This window comes from Elephantulus edwardii, unplaced genomic scaffold (genome assembly GCF_000299155.1).
Source record: "Elephantulus edwardii isolate Elephantulus edwardi_28Jun2011 unplaced genomic scaffold, EleEdw1.0 scaffold00038, whole genome shotgun sequence".
NCBI classification, from domain to species: domain Eukaryota; kingdom Metazoa; phylum Chordata; class Mammalia; order Macroscelidea; family Macroscelididae; genus Elephantulus; species Elephantulus edwardii.
Window position 1 is genome coordinate 17,788,601 of NW_006399788.1, and position 27,290 is coordinate 17,815,890.

The 27,290-nt window shown below is 37.4% G+C and overlaps 1 protein-coding gene across 1 annotated transcript in view; it reads right to left on the reverse strand.

Annotated features, from left to right (window-relative positions):
- The window catches only part of KIF13B (kinesin family member 13B), a 326,452-nt gene that overhangs the window by 153,900 nt on the left and 145,262 nt on the right, over nucleotides 1–27,290 (reverse strand). The window contains exons 11-13 of the mRNA XM_006884878.1: nucleotides 24,497–24,709; nucleotides 18,782–18,892; nucleotides 12,207–12,341 (exon numbers count right to left, since the gene is read on the reverse strand). Coding sequence (XP_006884940.1) covers nucleotides 12,207–12,341; nucleotides 18,782–18,892; nucleotides 24,497–24,709 — 459 coding nt within the window. The remainder of the gene's footprint in view (nucleotides 1–12,206; nucleotides 12,342–18,781; nucleotides 18,893–24,496; nucleotides 24,710–27,290) is intronic.

Genomic DNA, 27,290 nt, shown 5'->3' on the forward strand with positions numbered 1-27,290 from the left:
GGTTTCCATTCATTCATTGTTGCACTATTCTCTCTACCCTCCTCCCAGTTTGTTCTTGTCCAAATGCCACAGTGCTTGTCAAAGCCAGTTCTGATTGATCTAACCCTTGCCTACCACTCTTAAGTTAGCTCTTTAACACTCTCCTAATGTGATAATATTCCATTCACACCAGCCTTTCATTTGTTCTTTGCACAAAGACCATATTTCCATTCCAGTGCCTTTAGTGGAATTCAGTTGGAATGTTCTTCCTTTAATCTTGGTATTGATATCAGTATTTTTATATCCCAAGACTAATGTCACATGCACAAAAAGTTGTTTATTGAACTCACAATTTGAAATAGCCACTCAATCACTATTATATGCCCATCTTTCAATTCCTTAACAGTCTGTGAATTTATTGTTCACCTCTACACACTAGATGGGAAATTCCATAAAAGCAGAGAACTAGTCTATCCTGTTTCCATTGCATTCCAAGTATTTAAAAGAGGATGAGCACATAAAAAGATTAAAGAAATATTTTTTAAAACCAATAATTTCCTTAGCATTTCCTCTGTTATCAAAGCAAGTGAATTCTTTACTTTCCTTGCAAATATTCCTTTTAATGAATTGTGTTTTGGATTTCTCTTTTTATCTTCTTAGATTCATAAAAATGTCTCTTCTTTTCTACCACACTACTTTTCTTCTGTTTTACCTTCAAATAGTCAATATATCTCAACCTCCTCTTTATTATACTGCAGCGGTATGTCCAAAGGAATAAAAGGGTCCAGAACTATCTTATGCTTTCCTGGCAGATCCACATGAAATATATTTAATAGAAGACATTCCATGTATATAATAATTCCTTACTATTAACTGAGCTTCCTGAACAATCTCATGAAGTTTCTTTACATAGAGAACATTCTGGTTTCCCTTGTCTTACAACACCAACATTACTGTAACATGGGGGAAGTTCCAAAAAGGGGAAAGTGTCAAAAAGAAAAAAGATCTACAATCACATAAAGAAGATGAAAAAACTCAAAAGTACTTGTCTAAAAGCAATGTATAACCTCGTTCCTCCTCCCATAAGAAAGTGCAGCACTGAGTCCTAGCCACATCTTTGGAATCTGTTTCAACTGAGAGGAAGCAGTAGAGAAAAGCTTCAGGTTCACCAACAGTATTACTACAATTTGAATGTGTGTGTGGGAAATCCTAATATTATTTTCCTAGATTACACAGAACTTAATTTCCACATCTTTGTTACTAACATTCTCTTTGCCTGGAATATTCTCTCTTACCACATCTATTAATAAATTAAAAGAACCTTTCAAGACCTCTTTGTGAACTTATCTTGTATTTGAAGCTGTCTGACTGACTTCTCCGAACCCTCTTCCACGTAAAAAATAATATAACTTTTCTATTTTTCTCTAACTACAGCAACCTGTAAGTACGCTTGATCTTCTCCTGAAGCCAATACAGTGCACAATACATAGACTTACTGCAGTCTAGACCATTCTGACTCATAGCAACCCTCCATCAGGTTTCCGAGGCTTTAACTCTTTAGTAGACTGCTCTTTAACTCTTTATTATCTTTCTCCTGAAGAACACTTGGTGGATTTGAAGTGCCGATCTTTTGATCTTTCTGTAACTAGTATAATGCCACCAGAGCTCCCTGATACATGATACATGTCAGGTACCATCAGCCAGGTTTGAGTCATAAACACAACAGAAACATGATACATGGTAAATATAAATATCTGCTGATATACACTGCAGAATTTATCTTTCAACATAACTTTCTTAGTCATGCTTTGACTTTGCCATGTAAATGGGTAGGAATATCTAAATGGGGTATGTTAGCTTATCCACAAGGGGACTAGCTAGTCTTGCCATTAAATTGATCAATCTAGCAGCTGGAGAATTAAACCTTCCTTGCCAGTGAAGAAGCAGCAGCAGTAACAAGAGAATGTAACATATCCTTTGGGCTCAAAATTCTTGTTCCAGTTACACCTATGGCAGCAGCAGCCATAGCCAAACCAGAGACTTGATGTAAAATGGGATCTTGGAACAGCTACACCATTGGAACCAGAGCCAAGAGCCTCTGCCCAAGTTTGTTTAACAATTAGGGATGCGGGGGATCATAATGTGCAATACTGAGAACTTAGGAACAATGGCCTAAACCATGAGGCTCAAGGCTGAGGTGCCTGTGAGCACATTTCAGAAACCATACTAACTGTATTTTGCTACTAACCTATTGACTTCCCCAACATGGTTCTATGTGGTTGGTGCGCTATCACATCAGATTTTGGATTCATTAAAGCAGTAAGATTGGTTTTGAGACGAGTACAAAAAGGTATAGGAAAGTGAGGAATATATCTGTCCTCAAGAGAATTGATTTTGTGTTACTGATGCTATTGTGTTACTGATGCTATTGTGTTACTGATGCTATTGATGGGGACAAGTCTCCTTTGTGAAGTAGGTAAAGGCCAGATACGTCTGTCCCCACATGGTGCTTGCTTTTTTTACATACAGTGACAATATATCTGAGGTGGAAATATTAACTCAAAAATGGAAAAGTCTAGTCTAAGTTTTTGTATGTTCAACCAGTAACATAATGAATTCCTATGGACTGAGCACTCAAGCAGGGCTAGAAACACAAATGGGCAGGAAATTATCTAAAAGTGCTTTGATGGTATAAGGTAATCAAAATAATCAGAGATAATATTTCAGACTTATCAGATAAATGGTACCATGCTTTGAATTGTTTCCCTACCACTTATATAAAAGGTATAATGATCTGTTAATAGTTGTAATCCCATTGCAAAGTGAAAGCTTTCCAAGGGTGTGGTCTTATCTTTTATCTCTTTTAACTAAAGTTAAAAGGGGGGAAAGGTTGAGTGTAGGGGTAGGAGGAAGAGGATCTCAGAAATAATTGTCAGGAGAGGAATTTAGGTTTGTTTTGTTTGTTTTTTTTTTACCTACTTCACTGTTTAAGAAAGCTTCTTGACACCTGGACAAGACACATGGACTTCTCCAAGTAATGCCCCATCTACAGATGCTGAAAGAAATAAGAACTTTTCCAAGTAATGCCCCATCTACAGATGCTGAAAGAAATAAGAACTTTATTCAACAAGTGAAAGAGAGAGAGAAATAGAAAGAGAGAAAGAAGGGCTTTCCCTAGAAGTGGCACCCTTAATTTGGACTTTTGACCTTTAAAAGAGAAAAAAAAAGTCTTGCTCAAGCCATCTATGTGTATTATCTATAATAACAGCACTAGATAACTAAGAAGATGGGTATAACAGTCCTAAAATATATGTGTTTTAGAAGAAAAATACTTTATTTGAAAATATCAAATAGACAAAGGATAGGAATGACTTTTTCATCTTTGTACTCCTTTTAGAGTTTATTTCACTTGTATATAATGGGTGGCTTTTTTACATTGTGTTTGTAATTTTCACCATGTAGATTAGTAAGAGTATACCAATATAAATGTTTGTGTTACATCAAGGGGATTGGAGAACTTGAAAATATTGTAAATAATGTAAATGGCATTTTTAGATGGGAACATGCAAGTAAAATGAACAGACTGCTAAAGTGGGGATTGTGTAGTTTGTCATACCACTTGGCATAAACTGTGCAGGTTCTGAGGCAGAAAATGTGAATCTCACTACCATCAAGAAAGGAAAAGTAAGAGAATGCAGTGCATTCTTTAGGCCAGAGTTTCCTGAATGAGAAGAAAACACAGTAACAGAGGTGGTGGCAGTAGCAGTAAAGATAGCAACAGAGGTAGCAGAGAACCAGCACAGGTGTAAGACAGCAATGAACTACATCTGCAGACCCATGGAGGAAAAACTGGGTGTCTCAGAGCCTATATTTACTTGGGCAGAATGGGAGTGGCACATAATTGGCATAACTAAGAAAGCCTCATAACACCTGCCCAAAGCCGGATGAGACTAAGGTTAGAGAAAGGCTTCCCTCTGAAGCTGTTTTGATTGAAGAATTTGTGGGGGTTTTTGGTAGGACTTTTGAAAATAGCTTTTATATCTATTTCCTTAGGTCCCTCTGGGGGCATGGTCTTTACCTGCTTCAACTACAGACACATGATTCATTATCTACATCATCATCAACAGCCCAAAAAAGAGAGTTAACCAACTGCAGAGAGATCTTGGCAAGGTGTAACAGGACAGAGTTCTGGAGACTGAGCCAGAATTAAAGTTTTTGCTTGTTGGATGATTTAAGATCTGACTTGTGACTGACTTCTATGAGACAAAGCTTGCTGGATGATGGAGGAAAGCAGAAGATTTTTGCATTTGTGTTGTCTAGCAATTTAGAGTTCATTTATACAAGAATACATCCAGAAATACATAAACAAGATAGCGCTACTGAAATATCTGGTGGATGAACTAAAGGGATCATTAGAATCAAACATGTTATTAGTCTATCTTTGTAAATAAACGAGGAGACAGTATTAATATAAATGTATACATACATTTGTACTGGAACAGATCCAGAGGATATAGAGAAAACTATCTTGAACAGGCACAATGAGTGACATACACATAGACCAATGGAACAAAATTGAGAACCCAGAAATGGACCCAGCAATCTATGGTTAACTGATACTTGTCAAGGAAATAAAACCTATCAAATGCGGAAATAACAACCTCTTCAACAAATTGGGAAATGACAACCTCTTCAAAAAAATAGTGCTAGAAAACTGAACTGAAGAAAGCTGAAACAAGATCCATATCTCACACTTGACTATTCTAAAGGTGATGATTCAAATGGACCCTACAGCACTGTGACCTGCTTCTATAAAGATGGAACCAAGAAAACTCGTTGAGACTGCTATACTCTGTAAAATATGAGTTTATCATGATCAAGAATCAACTCAATGGCAGTAGATCTGCTTCTGGTATGGTTTGGCATATAAGTACATAAAGTATCTATGAAAACATTGTTAACATTCATCTATTTCTTCTGGAAATAAGGGTTCTGGCTAGAAGACAGAAACAGCAAAGAGATTTAGTATTGTGCCCACTCATGCACTAATGAATTGTGAACTAAATTATTTTCTACTTTAAAAAAATACATTCGTTTTTGAAAAGTTTATAATTAAGTGGGAGGAGACTCAAAGTTTAAAAAATAATACAGTTAGATGCAGAACAAACTCTCAGAGAAATAAACTTGAAGAATGATAAAGACCACTGTTAAAGTCACTGTGTTAATCCACTTCATGGATGGTCTTCTCCTTCCAAGCATGATGTCCTTTTCTAAAGACTGGCTCCTTCTAACAATATACCCAACGTATGCCAAATAAAGTTTCACTATCCTTGCCTCCTTGAGGAGAGACCGGTCCTTGGAGAAGGACATCATGCTTGGGAGGGTGGACGGACAGCGCAGGAGGGGAAGGTCCTCTATGAGGTGGATTGATTCAGTGACTGGGATGATCGGGATGGGAGTGTCAGAGACAGTGCAATTGGCACAGGAAAGAGCAGAGTTTATGGCTGTACATAGGGTCGCTATGAGTCGCAAGTGACTCAAAGGCACATAACAACAACAACAACATCCTTGCCTCCAACGAGAGAACCTCAACTTGTCTTTAAAAATATGAACGCAGGAAGAAGCTGGGCCAGGCCTACCAACTCATGGTTTCAAAAGCAATATACATGTTCAGTGCAATCCTAATACAGATACCAAGTTCATTATTCAAGGAGATCAAAAAGGAAATTGTCAGGTTTATCTGGAGAGGAAAATAAGCAAAGCACTTCTGAAAAACAAAAATGAAGCAGGAGGCTTAGCACTCCCTGGACTCCAAATCTACTACACAGCAGTAGTAACGAAACAGCATGGTATTGGTACAATGACAGACACATAGACCAATGGAACAGAACTGAGCATCTGGAAATAGATCCAGCTATTTATGATCAACTGATATCGACAAGGAGATAAAATGCATCAAATGGGGAAAGGACAACTTCTTCAACAAATGGTGCTGTATCAACAAATGGACCAATACCTGCAGAAAGCTGAAACGGGATCCACTTTTCACACCATACAAAAAAAATCCCCTCAATGTGCATCAAGAGACCTGGGAGTAAAGCCCAAAACCATAAAGTTTATTAGAGATAAATTGGGATCAAGCTTAGATGGCCTAGTCTAGGGTATAAAGAGACTGCCAAATACAGACAAAAATGCTCAGTCTGGAGGGCATAAAATTGATGAACGAGACCTTCTAAAGATTAAATCCCTGAGCACATCAAATACTTTTTCCAACAGAGTGAAAAGAAAACCTACTGACTGGGAAAAAACTTGACAATATACCATTTCAGAAAGGGTCTCAATATCAGAAGTTTACAGAATCCTAAAGGGCCTCCACAAGAAAAAGACTGATAACACAATTACAAAATGAACAAAAGACAAGGAAAAAATTTTCACAGAAGATATTTGGATGGCCAAGAGACACATGAAGAAACACTCAAAATCACTGGCAATAAGAGATGCAAATCAAAACCACAATGAGATACCATCTCACTCTAGTAGCAGTGGTAAAGTTTAACAGGATAACAAGTAATAAATGCTAGAGAGGATGTGACAAGATAGGAACTCTTAAACACTGCTGGTGGGATTGTAAAATGGTACAACTCTGGAAGGCAGTTTGGTGTTTCCTCAGAAAGCTGAACATACAAATTCCATATCACCCAGCTATTCCACTGCTTGAAATACACCCTGAGAAAATGAGAACTGATGCACAAATTAAGATTTGTTTATAGCAGCATTCTTCACCATCACAAGAGCATGGAAAACAGCCCAAATGTCCAACCACAATCAAATGGATTGAGAAATTATGGTTCATTCACATGATGGAATACTATGCAGTACACAGGAGCAATGCTTCTGGAAATTGATACCTAACTTGGGAGGGACTGGAGAGCATTAAGCTGTGTGAACTAACTCAGTCCCATAAGGACAAATACTGTATAAAACCATTATTGTAGAGCAAGTTTGAGGATCCAATGGGGGAAGGGAAGCAAAGGGGTGAGGATAAGTAGGGTGGGGGAATGGTTAATCATAGGGTCACACAATTTGATGGGTGGAGGGAGGAGTGAGTAAAGGAAATGAGAAAGAACCAATGTGATAAACTATTTACATGAACTTTGTAAATAAACTAGTATAAAAAGGAAAATAATACATCCTGAGGCCACATAGGTTTTCATTAGGAGGTAGTACAACAACATACAGTGAAACCTGGGGGAGCCAGACTTAACAGGACCACCTTGTTTTTCCAATTCTTGCAAAGTTTTCACCATTGGCAGTCTTACTACTTTTCTACTGCTCCTTTTAGCGAAAAATTTCTCTTTTGCTGAGAGGTTTTTACCTCTCTGGCTTTAGCAGCTTTACTATAATTTGTCTAGAGTGGCTTAAATAAAAGATACCTAAAGACCAATCATAAATAGATTTCAAAAGACATAATGATTGGGAAGTGATCATAATGCATAGCTTGCTTATAAAATAATTTCCAGCAACAAGTTTGACACTTTAAACAATCACTCATAGAACATATGTATGTCTAACTGAAATGTGTGTCTATCAGGAACACACAAAGCAAGGTGCCTTTCATGTACAAACAAGATGAAAAATAGTTTATGAGCTATATTCTCACAATGTCTTGACTACTGTATCTTGACACTACCAGTTCTAGACAGAATAAATAAATGGGAAAAGTAATAAGACCATGTAATTTAGGAAGAACTTCAAAGATCCTTTAAGATCCTTTAATCCAGAGCACTGATTTTACAGATGGAGTGGTTAAGGGCATCTGGAGATGTTAAGTCATTTGTCTAGTATCTAAATTGACTAGAGAATTTGAAAGCAATGAAAAAAAACACCCAAAGCCCAAAAACCTCTCTGCCTCCAAATTCCTCCATCCCACATCATGGTATCATTTTACTGAAGCAAAAACTGTTCTTGGACTGAGATCATCCCTTTGAATGTGCTTTGTCATGAATATATTCTTGTTATGGGGTTAGCTTGGGCAGTCAAGAAATCAACACTGCCTCCAAGTCTGCCAAAACAGGACTGACCAAACAGTCTGAAACACAATCCAAACACCTCCACACAAGATGACCAGAAATATTTTGAATGCTTTCCAAAAGTTGTCTAACGTTTCTTTGTTTAGTTTTAAAGTTGAGAAACAGATATAAATCAGGATTTTCTCTTGCTTTTATGTGTTTGTGCATTCAGATTTCAGCTACATGACACCAGATGGAGGTGGGGAACAACCCAACATACTTCTAAGAAGTAAAAAGGACAAAATATTTGAATCATACACAAATACTGCACCTCTACTAAACCATGAATGCTTACAACTGATATTCTAACATGAAATGCTGCCAACATTAATGCAGCAAGAGGTACTATCATGCATCATTCTGTAATAGACAAGGATAATATACACCTAAGTTACTATACCTGAAAAAAAACAAAACACACTACTCTGCTATCAAGTCTGACTCACAGCAACCATCCATTAGGTTTCCAAGTGTGCAGAACTATATAGGTGACAGATATCCACCTTCTCTAGCTGCCAACCATTCGACTAACAGTCCAACATCCTCTGCACTACACCACCAGGGCTCCATAAGTTATCATGAGTATTATGTAAGAGAAAGATATGTTAAATAGTTTGTATTTTCAGAATGTCTTATTTATAAATTACGTCTTAATGAATTTGTTATATGCCGTCGAGTCAAATGCAACTCCCAGCGACTATAAACAATGGATCTGAATGCCCTATCATCCTCACCATCTCAAACTCATTTCAACCTCAGAGGACACTGTAAGGTGGCTAGACAGAGCCAACTTCCATTAATGGAGGAAGAATCTTTAGACTGTTGTTGTTGTTGTTATGTGCCATCGAGTCGTTCTCGACTCATAGCGACCCTATGCACAACAGCCCTAAACCCTGCTCTATCCTGCACCAACCGCACTGCCTCTGACACACCTATCCCGATTACCCCAGTCACTGAATCAATCCATCTCATAGAGGGTCTTCCCCTCCTGCGCTGTCCCTCCACCCTCCCAAGCACGATGTCCTTCTCCAAGGACCCGTTCCTCCTGGCAACGTGTCCAAAGTATGTCAGACGAAGCCCCAGAATTCTTGCCTCCAAGGAGTAGCTTGGTTTAATCCTCTCCAAGATGAATCTGTTTGTTTTCCTGGCAGTCCATGGTACATTCAGTACTCTTCTCCAGCACCACAGCTCAAAAGCATCCACTCTCCTTCTGTCCTCCCTAGTCATTGTCCAACTCTCTGATGCATAACAAGCGATTGCAAATACCACGGCCTGTATCAGGCGCACCAAAAGACAACCAGAAATCAAACATCTGGTCACTGAACACAGACAGGTCATTACCCTCCCAATCCAGTGATTCAAGTCCCTGTATCACAATATCTGAGATGTACACTTATCACAGTATATCTCAAAGACATTCTTCAAAAAGATAAACTATAAAGAGACGTATAAAATTATTTATAAAGAGGTTTATCAAAACAACACCAAGTAATTATTCTAGGATATTTCTGATAAAAATTGGAAAACATATCAATTCTTCAGTCTTTTTAGAAGTGAAATTACACAATGTTCAGGTCTTAAAGTTGGTTTCAATGTTACTATCTTATTTTTATTTCCCTATGTCCCTTTTGAGCTCTGGTGGCCTAGTAAGAAGCTCTCTGAAATCCCAAAGGTACGTGGTTCAGCTGCTCTGCAGGAGAAAGATCGGCAATCTCTTTCCATGTGTTTTACTGTCTTCGAAAGTCCACTGGAGGGTCAGCTATGACTAAGTTCTGATTCAACAGCACATAACAGCAATAATATGTCCCTTTAGCTAATCTCACATATATAGAATATATCATATGAGGAAAAAATATGACTCCTAATATTTATTGAGTTCATTTGACTTTTGGAAGGGTGAATTATTTTGTGCTGGATGGAGGACAGTTTTGGTCAGATTGGTCAGTGCTGAGAGTGGGCTGGGAGACTCTTTTTGGAGCCAATGAGAGATTTGTGTGGGAGCTGGGGCTTTTTAAGTCACTTAGACTCCTGTCATGACAATAATACCTAATCGTATATCCTTTTTAAACAGTTCTCTCCCTCATCTGTTTCAATACAGTATACATAATTTAAGGTATTATTGTCATGACAGGAGTCCAGAACTAAGGCTGCACAGTGAAGTGGACTTGGGGCAAAGAATTGTATAACAATAAAAGAATTTTTCTTTTACTTTTCAAAGAGAAGAGCAAACTGGGGGGGGGGATGGGTCAGCAGGGAGAAAATTGCAACAATGAATGAATAGAAATCCAAAGTCTCTGCAAACTTTAAAATAAATTAAAAAAAAAAGACATTTGGGTCCTCGAGTCTGCAGCCCTCATGACTGATTTAACTGTGTTTGAAATTAACATTTTCCTATATGGTACAGCACTTTCCTGTCATTTCACTGTACTGAGGTAACTTGGGATTCCTGTGATACAAAACAGTGTGCCAGTAGTGCATCAAATGTCATAATGGTTACACACGGTGGACATTTTTTGGTAAAGCTCACAGATTAAGACAGACTTGGAAGCAGGAGTAGCATCCACTTCCTAAATATGCCTGTGGAAACTCTATGAACTTAGAGAGAGGATAATAGTTATAGAATAGGGTTAGGATCGTTTGTTTATAGGGTCACTACTCAATGACACTTTACAACAGCAGCATATAAATCCAGGCCCTCGTCTCCATTTTGGAGTTGGATGAAGCAGCTACAGCTTATAAGATGGTGCTCTTGTTCTGGTTGAGGATCTGTGGGGATTGTGTGGTTGTTTTTGTATTTAAGCCTCTTGTTTAGAGTCAACAAGACTTCCTGGAGGGCCCTTATACTTACAAGTTGGGCCTGAGGGGTTATATTTTAGTCCCTTGTTACTTTATTTGGGAGGAACATTCTTCTTCTAAGTCATACAACAATCTGGTCAATTTGCTGTGCTGAGATAATCTCAGTTGGCTGTGACATTGCACCTTGTCCCACTGGGAGTCTCCAATGCCATAATGGAACAACTGTGCCAAAGGTGTGCCAAACACCATAGTGGCTACCCACTGTGGGCAGTGTTTGGTGGAACTTCCAGGTTGATTAAGGTTCAGAAGCAGGAATGGCATCCACTTCCTAAACCACATGCCTCTGGAAACTCTATGAAGTTGGGAGAAATGACAATAGTTATAGAAAGGCTTCGCCTTTTGTTCATAGGGTTGCTATGCTCAACTCAGCAACAATCAACAACAACATCAATATTTATTGGTCCAATTTTAGTGCCATTATAGTCCATTATATAATTAAGTTCTGGGTTTAAAAAAAGAATTCTGGAGCACTCCTCTAATTTATGAAGGGCCTGAAATTTCATACTTATCTAAAGTCTCACGTCTTCCTGATATGTCCCATGGTTTATGAATTACAAAGTATACTAGTATTTGATTTTATTTTGTTCCATATTGTGACCCTTTCAGTCCCTTTAGCTAGCTAGCTAGCTATCATTTTCCTGAGAGTCACTGAAAACATAAATTTCATTTAAAGTAGTTTTAAGAATGTTATGTTATTTAACATTTCCCCTTGTGATCTAGCAAACCCCTCACAAGAAGATATCCTTCATAAACTCAGAGAATAGTGAATGAATGTTAATGGTTGTGGAATAACTCAAAAAAGGAGAGTGAGAGTGGTTGTTAAAAATAAACAATGTAATCAATGTCACTGAATTGCACAGAAATTGGTGAAAAGGTGTATAATTTGCTTTGCACATTTTCTAAAACGAGAACAAAAATTTGTTATTAGTTTATAAAACACTGTTTCCTTTAAGTCACAAAAGATATAGCCTACTGATTAAAAAATAAGTATTTTAAAAGTCATCTTTAAGTGTTGAATTTATCCACTTACTTTACTCAAAGCACATTAAACAACAGTAGTTACTAAGTTAATGAACTTTCTGAGTTCAGTGTTTATGTCACAAGACTTAATAACATCAAAGACCAAAAAAAGGAAAAGCTGCCTCAGAACTCTAAGCTTTTGTACACATCAGTTCATTAAAATGAAATTAATGTACTAACTGTTTTGGAAATAAAACTGATTCCTCAAATTTTTGTAAAAAATACTGCAAAGTGTTACACTATTTTATGGTAGAAAACTAGTAGCAAAGAGTATTACTTCACCTTTAAATAATAAACCAGAAGTTCATTGAGGGCAGGATCAGCATTCAGATTAACAAGGAAACATTTATCATCTCCAACTTTGATACCAGAAGTCTGAAGGGATATGCCCAGGCTCTCAAGCTGCTTCTGTCGCTCCTGTAAATATAACAGTAAAATGTTAATGCTCTAGTTATTGAGGAATTATTGTTTGTTGTTAAGTGTCTTTGAGTCATAGGTGACTCATATGAACAAAAGCCCTGAACACTTGTATAAGTATAATCGTTTCTCTAAGTTCACAGAATTTCCAGAGGCAAGCTATTTTGGAAGTGGATGTCACTCCTGCTTCCAAGCTTGTTTTAATGGGGACGCTCCATCACACTCTGTCCACCATGGGTAACTATTATCGCATTTGACACATCAGTGTCATAGTGTTTAGCATCACAGCAACCATGGGTTACCTCTGTACAGCAAGTGACAGACCCGTGCTATACCACTTAGAAGAATGTGTGACCAAAAAACAATTAAGACTAGGCTCAAGGGCTGCAGCTGCTCTACACATCTTCCCAAACTGGATACAAGCCCCAAACTGGAAATACATAAATCTTGTAACAATAGAATAATTACAAAATTATTCTACATTGTAATTATGCAATCCTAGGATACAGTATTACAGAGGGTTCCATTTTTCTCTTATTTCCACACAATATAAACTTTTATTTCCTTACAATTTTTTTTTATTTTGAAAAACAAAATCCAAATCTACTTTCCACTTGTCAATTCTATAGCAACCCTTTAGGGCAGAACGGAACTGTCCATGAAGTTTCCAAGGCTGTGCACCCTGACAGAAGCAGAATGCCTCATCTTCGTCCGGCGAAGTGGCTGACAGATTTAAATTGCTGACTTTTTGAGTTAGCAGGCAAATGCTGTTGCTCAAAGCACTATCAAGGCTGCTTGTAAAAAATAAAAGAATAATACAAGAAGCAACCAAGTATACTATTGAATCCATATATTTCATTTCTCTAAAAATTATCTAACATATAGATTTTGCTCATTTGTTTATGTATGAGCAAATGAGAATGCATGTTACTTAACTTCACTGTATGTGAAAAGTAAAAACTTTAAGACATTCTCTTGCTTAGTATCTTCAGTGACTTCCCAGTAAGAATAAAGGTCAACTTCTTTTTATAAAATACACAAGGCCTTTCAATCTGTTCCATTCTCTTCTTCACAGCTTGTCACTTTCACTTTCAAACCCTATACTATAGTCATATGGAATAATGGAAAATATTTAAGGTCCCTTAAACTGTCAACAATGCTGTTTTTAGTGTAAGGCATTTTTATACAATTTCTTCTATTTGGAGCATCACGTTTGGTATAGCCATGTGCTTAATGAACCATTTCTTCCATATAAAACTGTAAGCTCTGGAACAACACAGATAATGTTACATTATAACCCTGCACAAAGCTTGGTGCATGACACAGTGCAGCATTCAGAAAGTGCGGCATAAATTTACCAAAACTAACCTGCAGATGCATTCAAGAACTTTTTCCTTATGAATACAGTCCTTCATATGCTCATTCCCATATACTGATTTTTATAAAACCAATCTTCATTTATCTATGCCCACTATCACCCCATCTTTTCAGGTCTCCACAGGATCTTTTCTTATTCCTTTACCGCCCCCCCCGCCCACCAAACTCTTTGTGAATGAAGGAATCTGTGAAACACAACATATATTAATTTTGTACGTAAACCAATATGTTGTTGTTGTTGTTGCTATGTGCCATCGAGTCGCCTGCGACTCATAGCGACTCATAGTACTTCATCCCTGAACTCTGCTCTGTTCTGTGCTAATTGCACCATCTCCAAAACACTCATCCCGATTACAACAATCACTGCATCAATCCACCTCATAGGGGGCCTTCCCCTTCTGCGTTGTCCCTCCAACATATCAAGCATGATGTCCCTCTCCAAGGACCTGTCCCTCCTTGCAACATGTCCAAAGTATGTTAGACAGAGCCTTAGAATCCTTGCCTCCAAAGAGCAGCCCAGTTTGACCCTTTCCAGTATGAATCTGTTTGCTTTCCTAGCAGTCCATGGTACCCTCAATACTCTTCTCCAGCACCACAGTTCAAAGGCATCAATTCTCCTTCTATCCTCCTGAGTCACTGTCCAACTCTCTGATGCATAACAAGTGATAGCGAAGATCAGAGCCTGTATTAGATGCACCTTAGTCTCCAGAGAGACACCATTGCTCTTCAGTACCCTGGAGAGGTCCCTAACAGCAGACTTTCCCATAGCAATGCGCCTTTTAATTTCCTGGCTGCTGGTGCTGAGAGTGTTGACTGTGGAGCCAAGCAAACTAAAGCTGTGTACAATCTCAATCTCTTCACCATCCTCCTGATGCTGCCAGTTGGCCCAGTGGTGAGAATCTTTGTGTTCTTGACATTGAGCCTCAATCCATATTGGAGGCTGCAGTCCTTGACACTCTGCAGCAAGCGCTTCAGGTCCTCATCAGTTTCAGCAAGCAGGTTTGTATCATCTGCATATCGCAGATTCTATTTATAGATCTTCCACCAATCTTGACCCCACATTTCTCCTCATAGAGCACAACCTCCCAGATAATCTGTTCTGCATACAGCTTGATAAGGTATGGAGATAGGACACATCCCTGGCGTATGCTCTTCCCAACTTTGAACCATGCAGTTTTTCCTTGCTCTGTTCTGATGACTGCCTGCTGGTCCAAGTACATGTTTCTCATTAGCACGATCAATGTTCTGGTATTCCCATTCTTCTCAGAGTCAGCCAGTTTGTTATGATCCACACAGTCAAACGCCTTTGTGTAGTCAATGAAACACAGATGTACATTCCTCTGTTATTTCCTGCTTTCAGCTAAGATCCATCTAACATTAGATGCTTAGATTTTTAAATGTTATATTGGTTTACATTGTAGCTAACGTAAACCAATATTACATTTAAAAATATATGTAAAAATATAAATGCTACTGTAACAGTAAAAAGAAAAAAGAACACAGTCCTTTATTATCATTTGCATTATAACCTATATAATAGAAAATTTAAAAAAAAACATTTCACTAATATCTAGCTGGAACTGACTCACTCGGGCCTCCACTGGGTTTTCAAGGATGTCATTCTCCTATGCAGTCAATGGTGGATTTAAACTGCCAGAGAAGTGTAGTCTTTTGTTAAGCAATGCTGATTCCCTACAGACTGCACCACCAGCGTGCCCCAAATAATACATGTATGTTATGAATATATGAATACTACAACTTAAAAGAGAGTTCTGGTGGCTAAATGGTATGGAGCTATGCTACCAACCCAAAGATATGCATTTGAAATCTACCATCTGTTCTGCAGGAGAAAAAAGGGCCCATGCAATCTAGTGTGTTTAAAAACCTGCTGGAGAGTCAGCTAAGAGATGTTTCAGAATTGACAATACATAATATCATCACAACTCAAAGTTCTTATGATTAAGTTGTATGAATCAGCAAAATATTAAGTATCTTTAACTATTTATAAATAACAAGTAGTGATGAGTCATAGGCACAAAGGACCTCTACGTCTGAGAAAAGACTATAGATTTCTGTTGCTGTTGTTGTTGTTGATTGCCTTCAAGTCAAGCACGATTCCTAACAGCCCTATGAACAAAAGGCCTGTAGCCTTTCTTTAACTATCAACATTAATCAAAGTTCGTAGTTTCCAGAGGCATGTTGTTTAGGAAGCGAATGTCACTAAATAGTTTATGTAAGGCCACCCAGTAAGCTTACAATACACTTAAAATAAAGAGGAAAAAAAATTGATGGTTCTAGAGATACAAATTAATTTATATGGGTACAGTAATTCAGTTAGTACACATAGCTTACAAATACACTATTATAAAATGGATATTTTGGTTCTGGAACTTTGAATCTGTCTCTCATAGAACAAAATAATGCTGTTCCACAAAGTCTAAACAGATTAATGAAGATAGAAAGACTTCAGTCATCAATCCTAAGAAATTATTATCCTTATACAGAAAATATGCTTCTAAAATGAAGGATTTCTTCTATATCTCGTGTGATTCCTTCTGAGAGGTTCTCTTATTGTTAGGTGCTGTCCATTCCAATATCATTCACAGCAACTCTATGAACACAGATCAGAAGAACCCTGCCCTATCTTGCGCCATCCTCACCATCTTCTCCACGCTCAAGCCCATGAGAGGTTCAAAACATAAAAAATTTTAATAGATAATTTAAAAAATTATTGCTATAATGAGCACCAATATTTCTCTACCAATGAGAAAAAGTTTGTAAGATAAAATGAAAAATGTAGGTTATACAAAACAATCAAGTGTGGAGACAGAAAATAAAACTGGCCCCAGGTTCCCTTAAGTGCAACCAAATGATATGTATTGTGGTTTTATTATGTTGTTTTCTCACAATCAACATTATTTTTAAAATTCTGTAAGAGGTTTGTTTGGCTTTTAAACAACTTTATTATATAGGCAGGTATGGCGATAACTGTTTTTTCAATGTGAATTATTCAAGGGTGACTATAGGTGTTTTTAAATATGACTTGATAACTCCTGATAGAGTTCTTTACTTGGCACATCTTGCTTTATAAATCTATTATTCTTCCAAAGAACAATGCAACATTCATCCAACCATAAAAGCTGCAAGAATGTATTTTATTAATTCCTAGTTTTAGTTGGTCAGCATCTGAATGCTGATGACAAGCTATGCAAAGCCAGTAGAATGTGTTTATAAATTATCAATTAGATGAATCTTTAAGGTATAGCATTGGGTATAGTTAAAAATATTTTTAAAATCTTACAGTGATTTGGATAAAAATGTACAAAGCAAGTTGGTTTTCTATTCAACAACATGAGTTTTTGTAAAGAAAAGCAAACTATGTACTTTAAGTCTAATACCTGGATTATGCTAAGAACTGTCCTACAACATCTTACTCTACCGAGTGACAGAAAATGTACAAGTAGTCCCCAACTTACAGCATATACAAGTTCTAACAAACCACAGTTAGAACCATCACTTTTCCCCCTACATCTTATTATTAATAATATTTACTACATATAATGCTGAATGCATAATTTACTGATGTTATAATTTTCAGTGTCATGATTTAGAAAGACATAATAAAAGACAATGACTGTCAAAAGTAAAAAAGAAAATTAAGTATTTGATTTACATCAGAACCAATTTACAGTAGAGTTATCAGACTGAAATACCATCATGATATGGGAACTATTTGTAGAAAATTCTATGTATTCTGTTTAAAAGTTGAAAATACTAGAGATTTTTAACTTTGACAAGAAAGAGGTGTGAATTGGGTTAAATTGTCCTATACCAAACGGTTTCTGAAAAGAGTAAGTTAAAATTCAATTTAGATAATGAGATGAGATTGTTAAATAGGCAAAAGCGAAGATAATTCTAGGCCTGCAGGGTCATGCTAAGGGGAATGAATTTCACAGTAAGTTATATACTGACACATCATAAAACATCTTCAATTGAAAAACTTAAAAAGAAGAGCATCAAATGAGTAAAATATGTGTAAAGGGGTTTTTTTAGGAGAATAACGGTAACAGTCATTAATGTAATATGAAAGCCAAAAAGTATCCTAAATCCAGATAATCTTTAACTAGCCAAATTTTCAGAAAAAGTGCCACACACAAAGCCCAACATGTAAGTGTGCACAAATAAAAAGGCAGGACACTTACTGTCTTGGCTTTACAGGAAATTACTAGGGTCATGAGTAGAAATGAAAGAATAAAATGTTTTATTATATAGTTACCATTAGAGTTATTTAATAATGAAAAGATTAATAAATTAAGTACTGAGCTTCTCATTATCATATACATTTATAAAACAGAGGACAGAAAACTAACAGGACAGCATTTTAGTAAGTAGACAGCTCAATTTTTTAGGACCTTCTACCAATACTAATAATGCTCCCAAAATCCATTAGATCACAATTCTACATATAGTAAGGTTCTTAAACAATAAGAAATACTCATTTTAGGTTTAGTTATTTCATATTAGTTTTATTGAGTTGTCATAAGTAAGAAAACTCACACCCTAACAACTACTATTAATATTTTTGTAAAGCACTCGAAAGAACTAGGTGTTCCGAGCAAAAGGCTAAAAAACCATTATTTTATCTACCAAATGTTTTAAAGTGTACTCTGACACTAAAAAGTATTTCTTACATTTAAACATAAGTTATACATATATTCTTGGTTTCCTTAAATAGTTTCATAAAATACAGACTCTCTGGGTCTGTTGTTGTCATCAAGTCAATGTGACTAATGGCAGAGCACAGAGTAGAACTGCTCCTTGCCTTTTCAAGGCTTTAACCTTTGCAAAAGCAGTTTGGCATGCCGGTCTTCTAAGGTGCCAGTGGGAGGGTTTGAACCACTTTACATTGTACCATCCAGAACTTCTTGTATATAAGCTCCTATTAAGAGTGTTGCTCGATTTACCATCTGCAAAACTAAAATCCAAAACAGAACCAGAAACATGTGATTTCCACTGTGCAAACTACCACAAGGTTTATATCTCTCAAGTCAGGAAACACAAACCTGTGCGATCTCCTCAGTTTTCCTTAATTTCTCTTCCCAGGTCACAGTCATTTCCTGGATTAGCTTCTCTGATTCTTCTAATCGGTCTTTTAACTCTGGGGACTTCATTGCCTGTAAGGAAAATACTCCATGAGACGTGTATATGGACAGCCTCATAAAAAAACAATCAGCTAATTCTAAAAAGGGAGTAGCAATCCTCATTGTCAGCTTGACAACACACTGAGGTCTTCGATCTACTGAAAACACAAAAATGGACTGTGACTGATTGGCAACATTTGAACTGTTTTAAGAACCACACTCATTCCAATCTATCTAGTGCAAGTGTGAAGAAAAGGCTTAAGTCCTTCTTTACCCTCTAATCTATTGTAAAGGCCTAAATGAATTTTTTACTATAATAATCACAGCTATTAATAGCTTATTTTTAAATTCCCATTTATCTGTGTCTAGAGTCTTATACTTTGTTCATTAGTCTTCACTTATAACTCGAGATATTCAAGTCTGTACATAACAGCATAAACTATTGCCAGTCTGGGGCTAGGATGTTAACTATTACAGACAAAATACCTAAGAATCTTGAATCAAAATAAAACAAAATTCAAGAGGCAAAAAATAAAAGCCAATATGACAGAGTAAAGGAAAAATTAAGTTGTATTTGCAATTATATGTGGAACAAGCAAATAGTTTAAATTTTTAAGCTAGCAAAACACAAAGCAAACCCTTTTTAGTATAATTTAGGTAATATACTTGAAGGTAGGCACAAAATGGTAAAGTTGATCAGTACTTCAAAACAAACACAAGCAAAAATTACTTAAAAAACCATTAGAAGACATAATGTTAAATAAAGGCAGTTAAAAAAAATAAAAAGAAGAAAAGGGGATCCGGGAGTAAAAAGCCATCCAAGGTCACTGAGACTGAAGCCACACTCTTCCTGCACAAACGCCTCCAAAATGAATGACAATAACAGTCACATACCAAGAAAACAAAACAAAACACAGTGATACACCCGTTATAATTAGAAATCGTTTTAGAGTAGCAAGAATTTTAGTCAGGGTGACGTTGGAAAAATTACTAATTTCTCTGGACTTCAATTGTTTTTCCTATAAAACTGAGGCTAAACAACTTATTTTACTGCATTAGATATGGGACTGAAAATAATTTTGTTTATGATGAGAAGTTACATACTTTTAAATCATTATAGTCACATCCAAATGCCTTTTTAAACATAAGGCCAAATCTAATTCCCTTACACCCACTTTTGAACAATGGCCACACCCAAGTCTCAACCAAAAACGAGAAAAGAAACCTTCTCAGAATCTGGTCAGCTGCTCCACTCATCTTCCTAGACTGAAAGCAGCCCCAGACTGATGACTAAACGCCTTTTTAAAAAGGAGGCCAAATCTAATCCGCTCATACCCAGTTTCGAGCAATGGCCACACCCAAATCTCAACCAACAACCAGAAAAAAAACCTTAGCACAATCTGGCCAGCCATTCCATTCATCTTTCCAGATTGAAAGCAGCCCCAGACTGGCAACCAAAGGAGTCGTCTACATATATCAAAACTGCCTAACTAGGTTACAGATCATAAAAAAATGTGGAAAACAAGTTAATTTGAACCAACTGACTAGGGAAAGTGTCATGCAAGGCACTGGATTTAAACAAGTCTCCTAGCAGAGAAAGAATGCAAATAGAAGAGGAGTACGTAATAGGTCGATGAGGAATCATGCCCAAATGGTACATGGAAAAGTGTTGGTCAATGTTTGGAATAAAGAATGTTAAAATTGTGAATGCAAAAAATGAAGTCACAACAGCAGTTTAAAGAACAAAACTAGTGAAATGGTATTTTAAGACTATTCCATTATGAATCAGGGCAAAGTCTCTCTCAGGGAGGAGAAATAGGGAATGGCAAAGGACACACTGACAAAGGAGATTAATCAGAACTAGCTTCGACAAGCACTGTGGCAATTGGACAATTAAAACAGACATTCGGGGCGGGAGGAAGAAGAACGAACTGGGGAGGAGGGTAGAGAAAACAGTGCATCAATGAATGAATGAAAACCCAAAATCTCTGTAAATGTTCACTAAGACTAATAAAATTTAATAATAATGAAATAAAAAGACTATTCCATATGAAAGTGAAAGTTAGATTGTACTTAGGAAAGTTTTATATACACAGCAAAAGGCACATATTCTTGGAACTTTCATGGAATTTATTTGGGAGGCTTATGGAGTAAACAGTACTATAATGAACAGAAGAAATTTCAATTCTGGAGGACATCTGAGTGACCTTTAAGCCAAACAATAAAAGTCTAGTTCGCTAATGTCAATTCTAACTCATGATAACTGGCCATTGGATTTCCAAGGGTGAATCATTACAGCAGGAGACCTTTTATTTAGCAGTTCAACACTTAATGTACATGCCACATATGTATAAACTCTCTAATCTAAAGAATCTTTAGTAACATAATCAAGGTAATTGCCTTCATTGATTTGTCTGTAATTGTCTTGACCATGGGCTGAGGATGACTTAATACCAGAAAAAGAATTGTGAGAAACACAAGACTAAGATTCATTTTCCAACTTTCACATGCATATGAGACAACTGAAAAATGCAATCGCTTATGTCACACACCCCTTAGACTTTAAAATGATAATCTTGTTCATTACTATTTTAAAGAGGCCTTTAGGAGCAGATGCACTAATTCAATGTTATGTGATTTCTTTTACTGCTGTCTGCTGTTTCTAAGGGTTCTGATTGTGAATGGATTATATACCTTTTTCTTGTTGAGGTACTGGAGTATTCTATAAATTTTAGATATGAGTACCTTATCAGATATGTCATTACCAAATATTTTCCCCCAGTCTTTGGGTTTCCTTTTTTTCCTGTTGAAGAAGTTTTTTGATGTGCATAGGTTTTGATCCTTAAAAGATCTCATTAATCTATTTTATTCTCGCCTGGTTGTAGATTTAAAATTAAATTCTTAAAAACTTCAATAATTTCGCTTTCATGATAGTCTAGTGGTGAGGAATTCTTTTTTTTTTTAATATTGAGGTATAATCAATACTGAAGGCTGTAGTCCTAGATTTTCTTTTAAGTGCTCAAGTTATCTTCACTTTCAGCAAGCAAGGTTGTGTCACCTGCATATTGCAGGTTATTGATTAATCATCTTCCAATCTTAAAGCCATATTATTCCTTATATAGTATGACTTCTCAAATTATTTGCTCAGCATAAAAATTGACTTAAGTATGGTCGAAGGATATAACCTGTGACACATTGCTCCTGATTTTAAACAACACGGTACGCCCCTCTTCTGTTCAAGAAACTGCTTCTTGGTCTACATACAGGTTCTGCATAAGTACAATTAAGTGTTCTTGGATTTTCATTCTTCTTAATGTTACTTATAAAGTGTTCGGATTTACACAGTTGAATGCCTCTGCATAGCTAATAAAGCATACATATGTAAACATCTTTCTTGTATTCTCTACTTTCAGTCAAAATCCACATAATATCACAGCCTCTTCTGAATCTATCTTGAATTTCTGGCAGTTCTCTGTTCATGTACTTTGAGAATTTTACAAGTTTTCAAATTCTTTATCAGAACATAAAGACTACACATTACAGAATACACAGAATAATATTGAAACAAGTTGTTAGGGGCTTCAAGTTGGTTCCATTGTTTAGCAACCTCAGTGTTCAGCAAATGTCATTTCACAATAAGCTCACTATGGCAGTCACAGTGTAAATATACACGAACATCTATAATTATTTTTCAGTAAGAATCCATATAACACATGAAAAAGTTGAAATAATAATGTCTATAAGGCAACTTTGTTCCCATTTCCTATTCTGCCCCTTATGCGTGTGCCCAATGGTTTCTGGCACCGCCTTGATCTGCCAGACCTCTAGGTCGCATTTACTTGCGGGGTGAGGGTTGCTTGGAGTCCCCGTGTGGTGGTCCCATTCCTCCCTTCTTAAAATTCCTATTGTGTGCCTTCCGCATGTGCAAGCAAGATTCTGCTGAAGAGTAACCAAAACCTACTGGAACAGCACATCAACAGAGAACTGCCAGAAGTGCAGGATGAGTTTAGAAGGGGTCGTGGTACTAGGGATATTGTAGCTAATGTTAGATGGATCTTGGCTGAAAGCAGGGAGTATCAGAGGGATGTCTTTCTCTGTTTCATTGATTCTGCACAGGCATTTAACTGTGTGGATCACAACAAACTGCAGCTAACTCTGATAAGAATGGGAATCCCAGAACACTTGATCGTGCTAATGCGAAATATATACTTGGACCACAAGGCAGTTGTCAGAACAGAACAAAGAAACAGCATGGCTCAAAATTGGGAAGGGTGTATATAAGTGATATATTCTATCTCCATACCTTTTCAACCTATATGCAGAACAGATTATCCAGGTAGCTGGGCTCTATGAGGAGAAGTATAGCATCAGGATTGGTGGAAGATCCCTCAACAATCTGCGTTATGCAGATGATACAAACTTGCTTGCTGAAACTGAAGAGGACCTGAAGCGCTTGCTGCAGAGGGTCAAGGACTGCAGCCTCCAATATGGATTGAAGCTCAAAGTCAAGAATACAAAGTTTCTCACCATTGGACCAATTGGCAGCATTAGGATGGATGGTGAAGAGGCTGAGATTGTTCACAGCTTTAGTTTGCTTGGCTCCACAATCAACACTCTTGGCACCAGCAGCCAGAAAATTAAAAGACGTATTGCCATGGGAAAGTCTGCTGTTAGAGACGTCTCCAAAGTACTGAAGAGCAATGGTGTCTCTCTGGAGACTAAGGTGTGTCTGATACAGACCATGGTATTTGCAATCACTTGTTATGCATCAGAGGGTTGGACAATGACTAGGCAGGACAGAAGGAGAATTGATGCCTTTGAGCTTTGGTATTGGAGAAGAATACTGAATTTAACCTGGACTGCTAAGAAAACAAACAGGTTCATCCTTGAGAAGGTCAAACCACGCTGCTCCTTGGAGGCCAGGATTCTGAAGCTTTGTCTAACATACTTTGGACATGCTGCAAGAAGGGGCCAGTCCTTGGAGAGGGACATCATGCTTGGAAGGGTGAAAGAACAGCACGAGAGAGGAAGATCCTCTATGAGGTGGACTGATTCAGTGACTGGTGTCATAGGGGTAGATGTGTCGGAAGAGTGTGACTGGCACAGAATAGAGCAGGGTTTAGGGCTGTTGTACATAGGGTCGCTATGAGTTGCAGGCAACTCGATGGCACATAACATCAACAGGGCAACTTTAAGCTTCCCCTCCTAACTTCTACAGATTAATAAATTAGAAGTATAAAAAATAATAATCTAGTTGTTTTCTATTCTAGTTATTTCATGTCCAGTCTTCAACATTTTCAACACAAAAAATTATACATATACACTTCATTTCAAGCTTCTCCTTCATTCTCACCCTTTTTAAAAAAACTGTATCTTCCTCTGTTGCCTATGGATAAAAATGCTGCATTTCCTTAATTCTTCTATTTAATCCTTTAACACCCGTGAATCCTCCCTAAATTTCAACTATGACAATTCACCACTCTATATATTACTCAGCCCAAATTTCTCTTACTGTAGGAAATTCAGAAAGTCTATGTAAAGTATTTATTAATTCCTTATCACTTGAGGCTAAGGAGAGGTTCTAGCGTTGCTGCATTTTCCCAGAATCATAATTCATTACTCAGCTGTGTCTCATACCTCTGCTTTGGTTAGCTGCTCCCGGAGCTTTTCTACTTCTTCCCGAAGATCTCGGATAATGCGTGCATTGGGATCCTCATTGACCACCGCATGGTTAACAATATTCTTGGCTCGATCAGCATATCGCAGAGTTGAAAGAGTTTCATCATAGTTATCAGCTGCTGGACTCACAGTTGCTACCATAGCTGTCTTGCTGTTACCGCCAAGACTATCCTACAGGAGGAAAAGAAAATAAGCAGCATTTTAGAGTTCCAAGTAAAACTTCCCATTCCAAAGAAAGGTGACTCAACAGAGTGTGGAAATTATCGAACAATATCATTAATATCACATGCAAGCAAGATTCTGCTGGAAATTATCCAAGAACGTTTGGAACAAGATGTCAACAGAGAACTGCCAGATGTGCAGGCTGGATTTACAAGAGGTCGTGGTACTAGAGATATTATAGCTAATGTTACATGGATCTTGGCAAAAGGCAAAGAATACCAGAAGAATGTCTATCTGTGCTTCATTGACTATGCAGAGGCTTTTGACTGTGTGGATCACAATAAGCTATGGCTGACTGTGAGAATGGGAAACCCAGAATATTTGATTGTGCTAATGCGAAACCTACACTTGGACCAAGAGGCAGTCGTCAGAACAGAGCAGGGAGACACTGGATGGTTCAAAATCAAGAAGGGGGTCCGTCAGGGATGTATTCTGTCTCCATACCTTTTCAATCTGTATGCAGAACAGATCATCCAAGACGCTGGGCTGTACGAAGACAATCCTGTCTTCCATCAGGATTGGTGGAAGAGTCATCAACAACCTGCTTTGTGCAGATGACACAACCCTACTTGCTGAAACTGAGGAGGACCTGAGGCGCTTGCTGCAGAAAGTCAAGGACTGCAGCCTCCTATATGGATTGAAGCTCAACATCAAGAAAACAAAGAACCTCACCACTGGGCCAATTGGCAGCATCAGTATGGATGGTGAAGAGACTGAGATAGTTAAGAGTTTTAGTTTGCTTGGCTTCACAATCAACACTCTTGGTAACAGCAGCCAGGAAATCATTGGGAAAGTCGGCTGTGAGGGACCTCTCAAGAGTACTGAAGAGCAATGATGTCAGGCTGGAAGCTAAGGTGCGCCTGATCCAGGCTATAGTCTTCGCAATTACGTGCTATGCATCAGATAGTTGGACAGTGAATAGGGATGACAGAAAGAGAATTGATGCCTTTGAGCATTGGTGCTGGAGAAGAGTGTTGAATATACCATGGACTGCTAGGAGAATAAACAGGCTTGTCAAGGAGAGGGTGGAGCTGGAATGCTCCTTGGAGTCAAGGATTCTGAAGCTTCGTCTGACATACTTTGGGCATGTTGCAACGAGGGAATGGTCCTTGGAGAGGGATATCATGTTTGGCAGATTCTGTGACTGGAGTGGTGGTAATTAAGTGTGTTTGAGATGGCTAGGTAGGCACAGGATAGAACAGAGTTTAGCGTACTTCTACATAGGGTCGCTATGAGTCGCAAACGACTCAATGGCACATAACAACAAGTAAAACTTCATACGCACAAACTGAAGTAAGAAATGGTGAATAATTGACCTTAATAGAAATCGGTAGGTAATCACAAACTTGGGACTAACACATGAAGATATACCAACTTCTACTCTTACGCTGTTTTTTCTATACCAAACTACTTTTCTGTAAAAAAGCAGCCCTGAGTTTTTAAAAATGCACAAAAAAATAAAATTATGCCTATATCTATTTTAGTTTATAAAACTAATTTTAAGTCAGTATGTCCTCTTTTAATAGGGAATATAGCATAAATTAGCCAGCTTCTCAGAATGAAAATGTATGATACTTTAAATGCCTATAAAATCATTCTTAAGAGGACTTAACAAACCTGTTACTATTTAATATGTGATCAAGGAGTGACTATTTGTACTCCCCTCCACAACGATCTGAACTTAGTCTCTAAGAGCACAGAAGTCACTCCTGTTACAAACTATTAAGGCCAACCATGAAAATGTTTAAAACTTATAAAGTTATCATCTTATACAACTGAATATACCGGTTGTTCTCAATTTAAGAAGTATTTTAATTATGATAAAGTGCACTTAGGACTGTTCATTTGGGACCCCCCTCCACATATCTTATTTTGTAGTATGATCTACATATAATGTCGCAGCACAAAATTTGCTGATGTTATCATTCTCTGATGTTCGCATGTTTAGTGCTATGATTTATAGTTCAAAACAATGCTGTATAAATTCCATTTTCTAAATTAAATCAAAGGTTTCAGGTGCTTGAAACATGGAACCAAACACTGATCACTGTATTAAGTAAAACTGTTAGGCAGACTGAGGAAGCAATATGTTATCTTGACATATATGAAGGAAAAAATGATCACACAGACAATGCCCACTAATTGTCTAATTAGAAACACCATTCTCATTCCCAAGTATAATCCAGATGATCTAGAACCCTGCACAAGTGGAATTATTACCACAATTCACAAAATACCAACATGGTACAATTCTTATGATTTATCTGGTTTTTTTATGTATGCGTGCCAGTCTGTCTTAGAGAGGGTAAAGCCAAGTTTGTCCTTGGAGGGTAGAATTTTGAAGCTCCATTTAACATATTTATGCACATGGTGAGGAGGGACTGATCCTTGGGGAATGATAGCAGGCTTGGAAGGGTGGAGAAACACCACAGGAGAGGAAGACAAGATATAACATGGATTGATACAGTAACTAGGGGAAGACAAGGTATAACATGGATTGATACAGTAACTAGGGGAAGACAAGGTATAA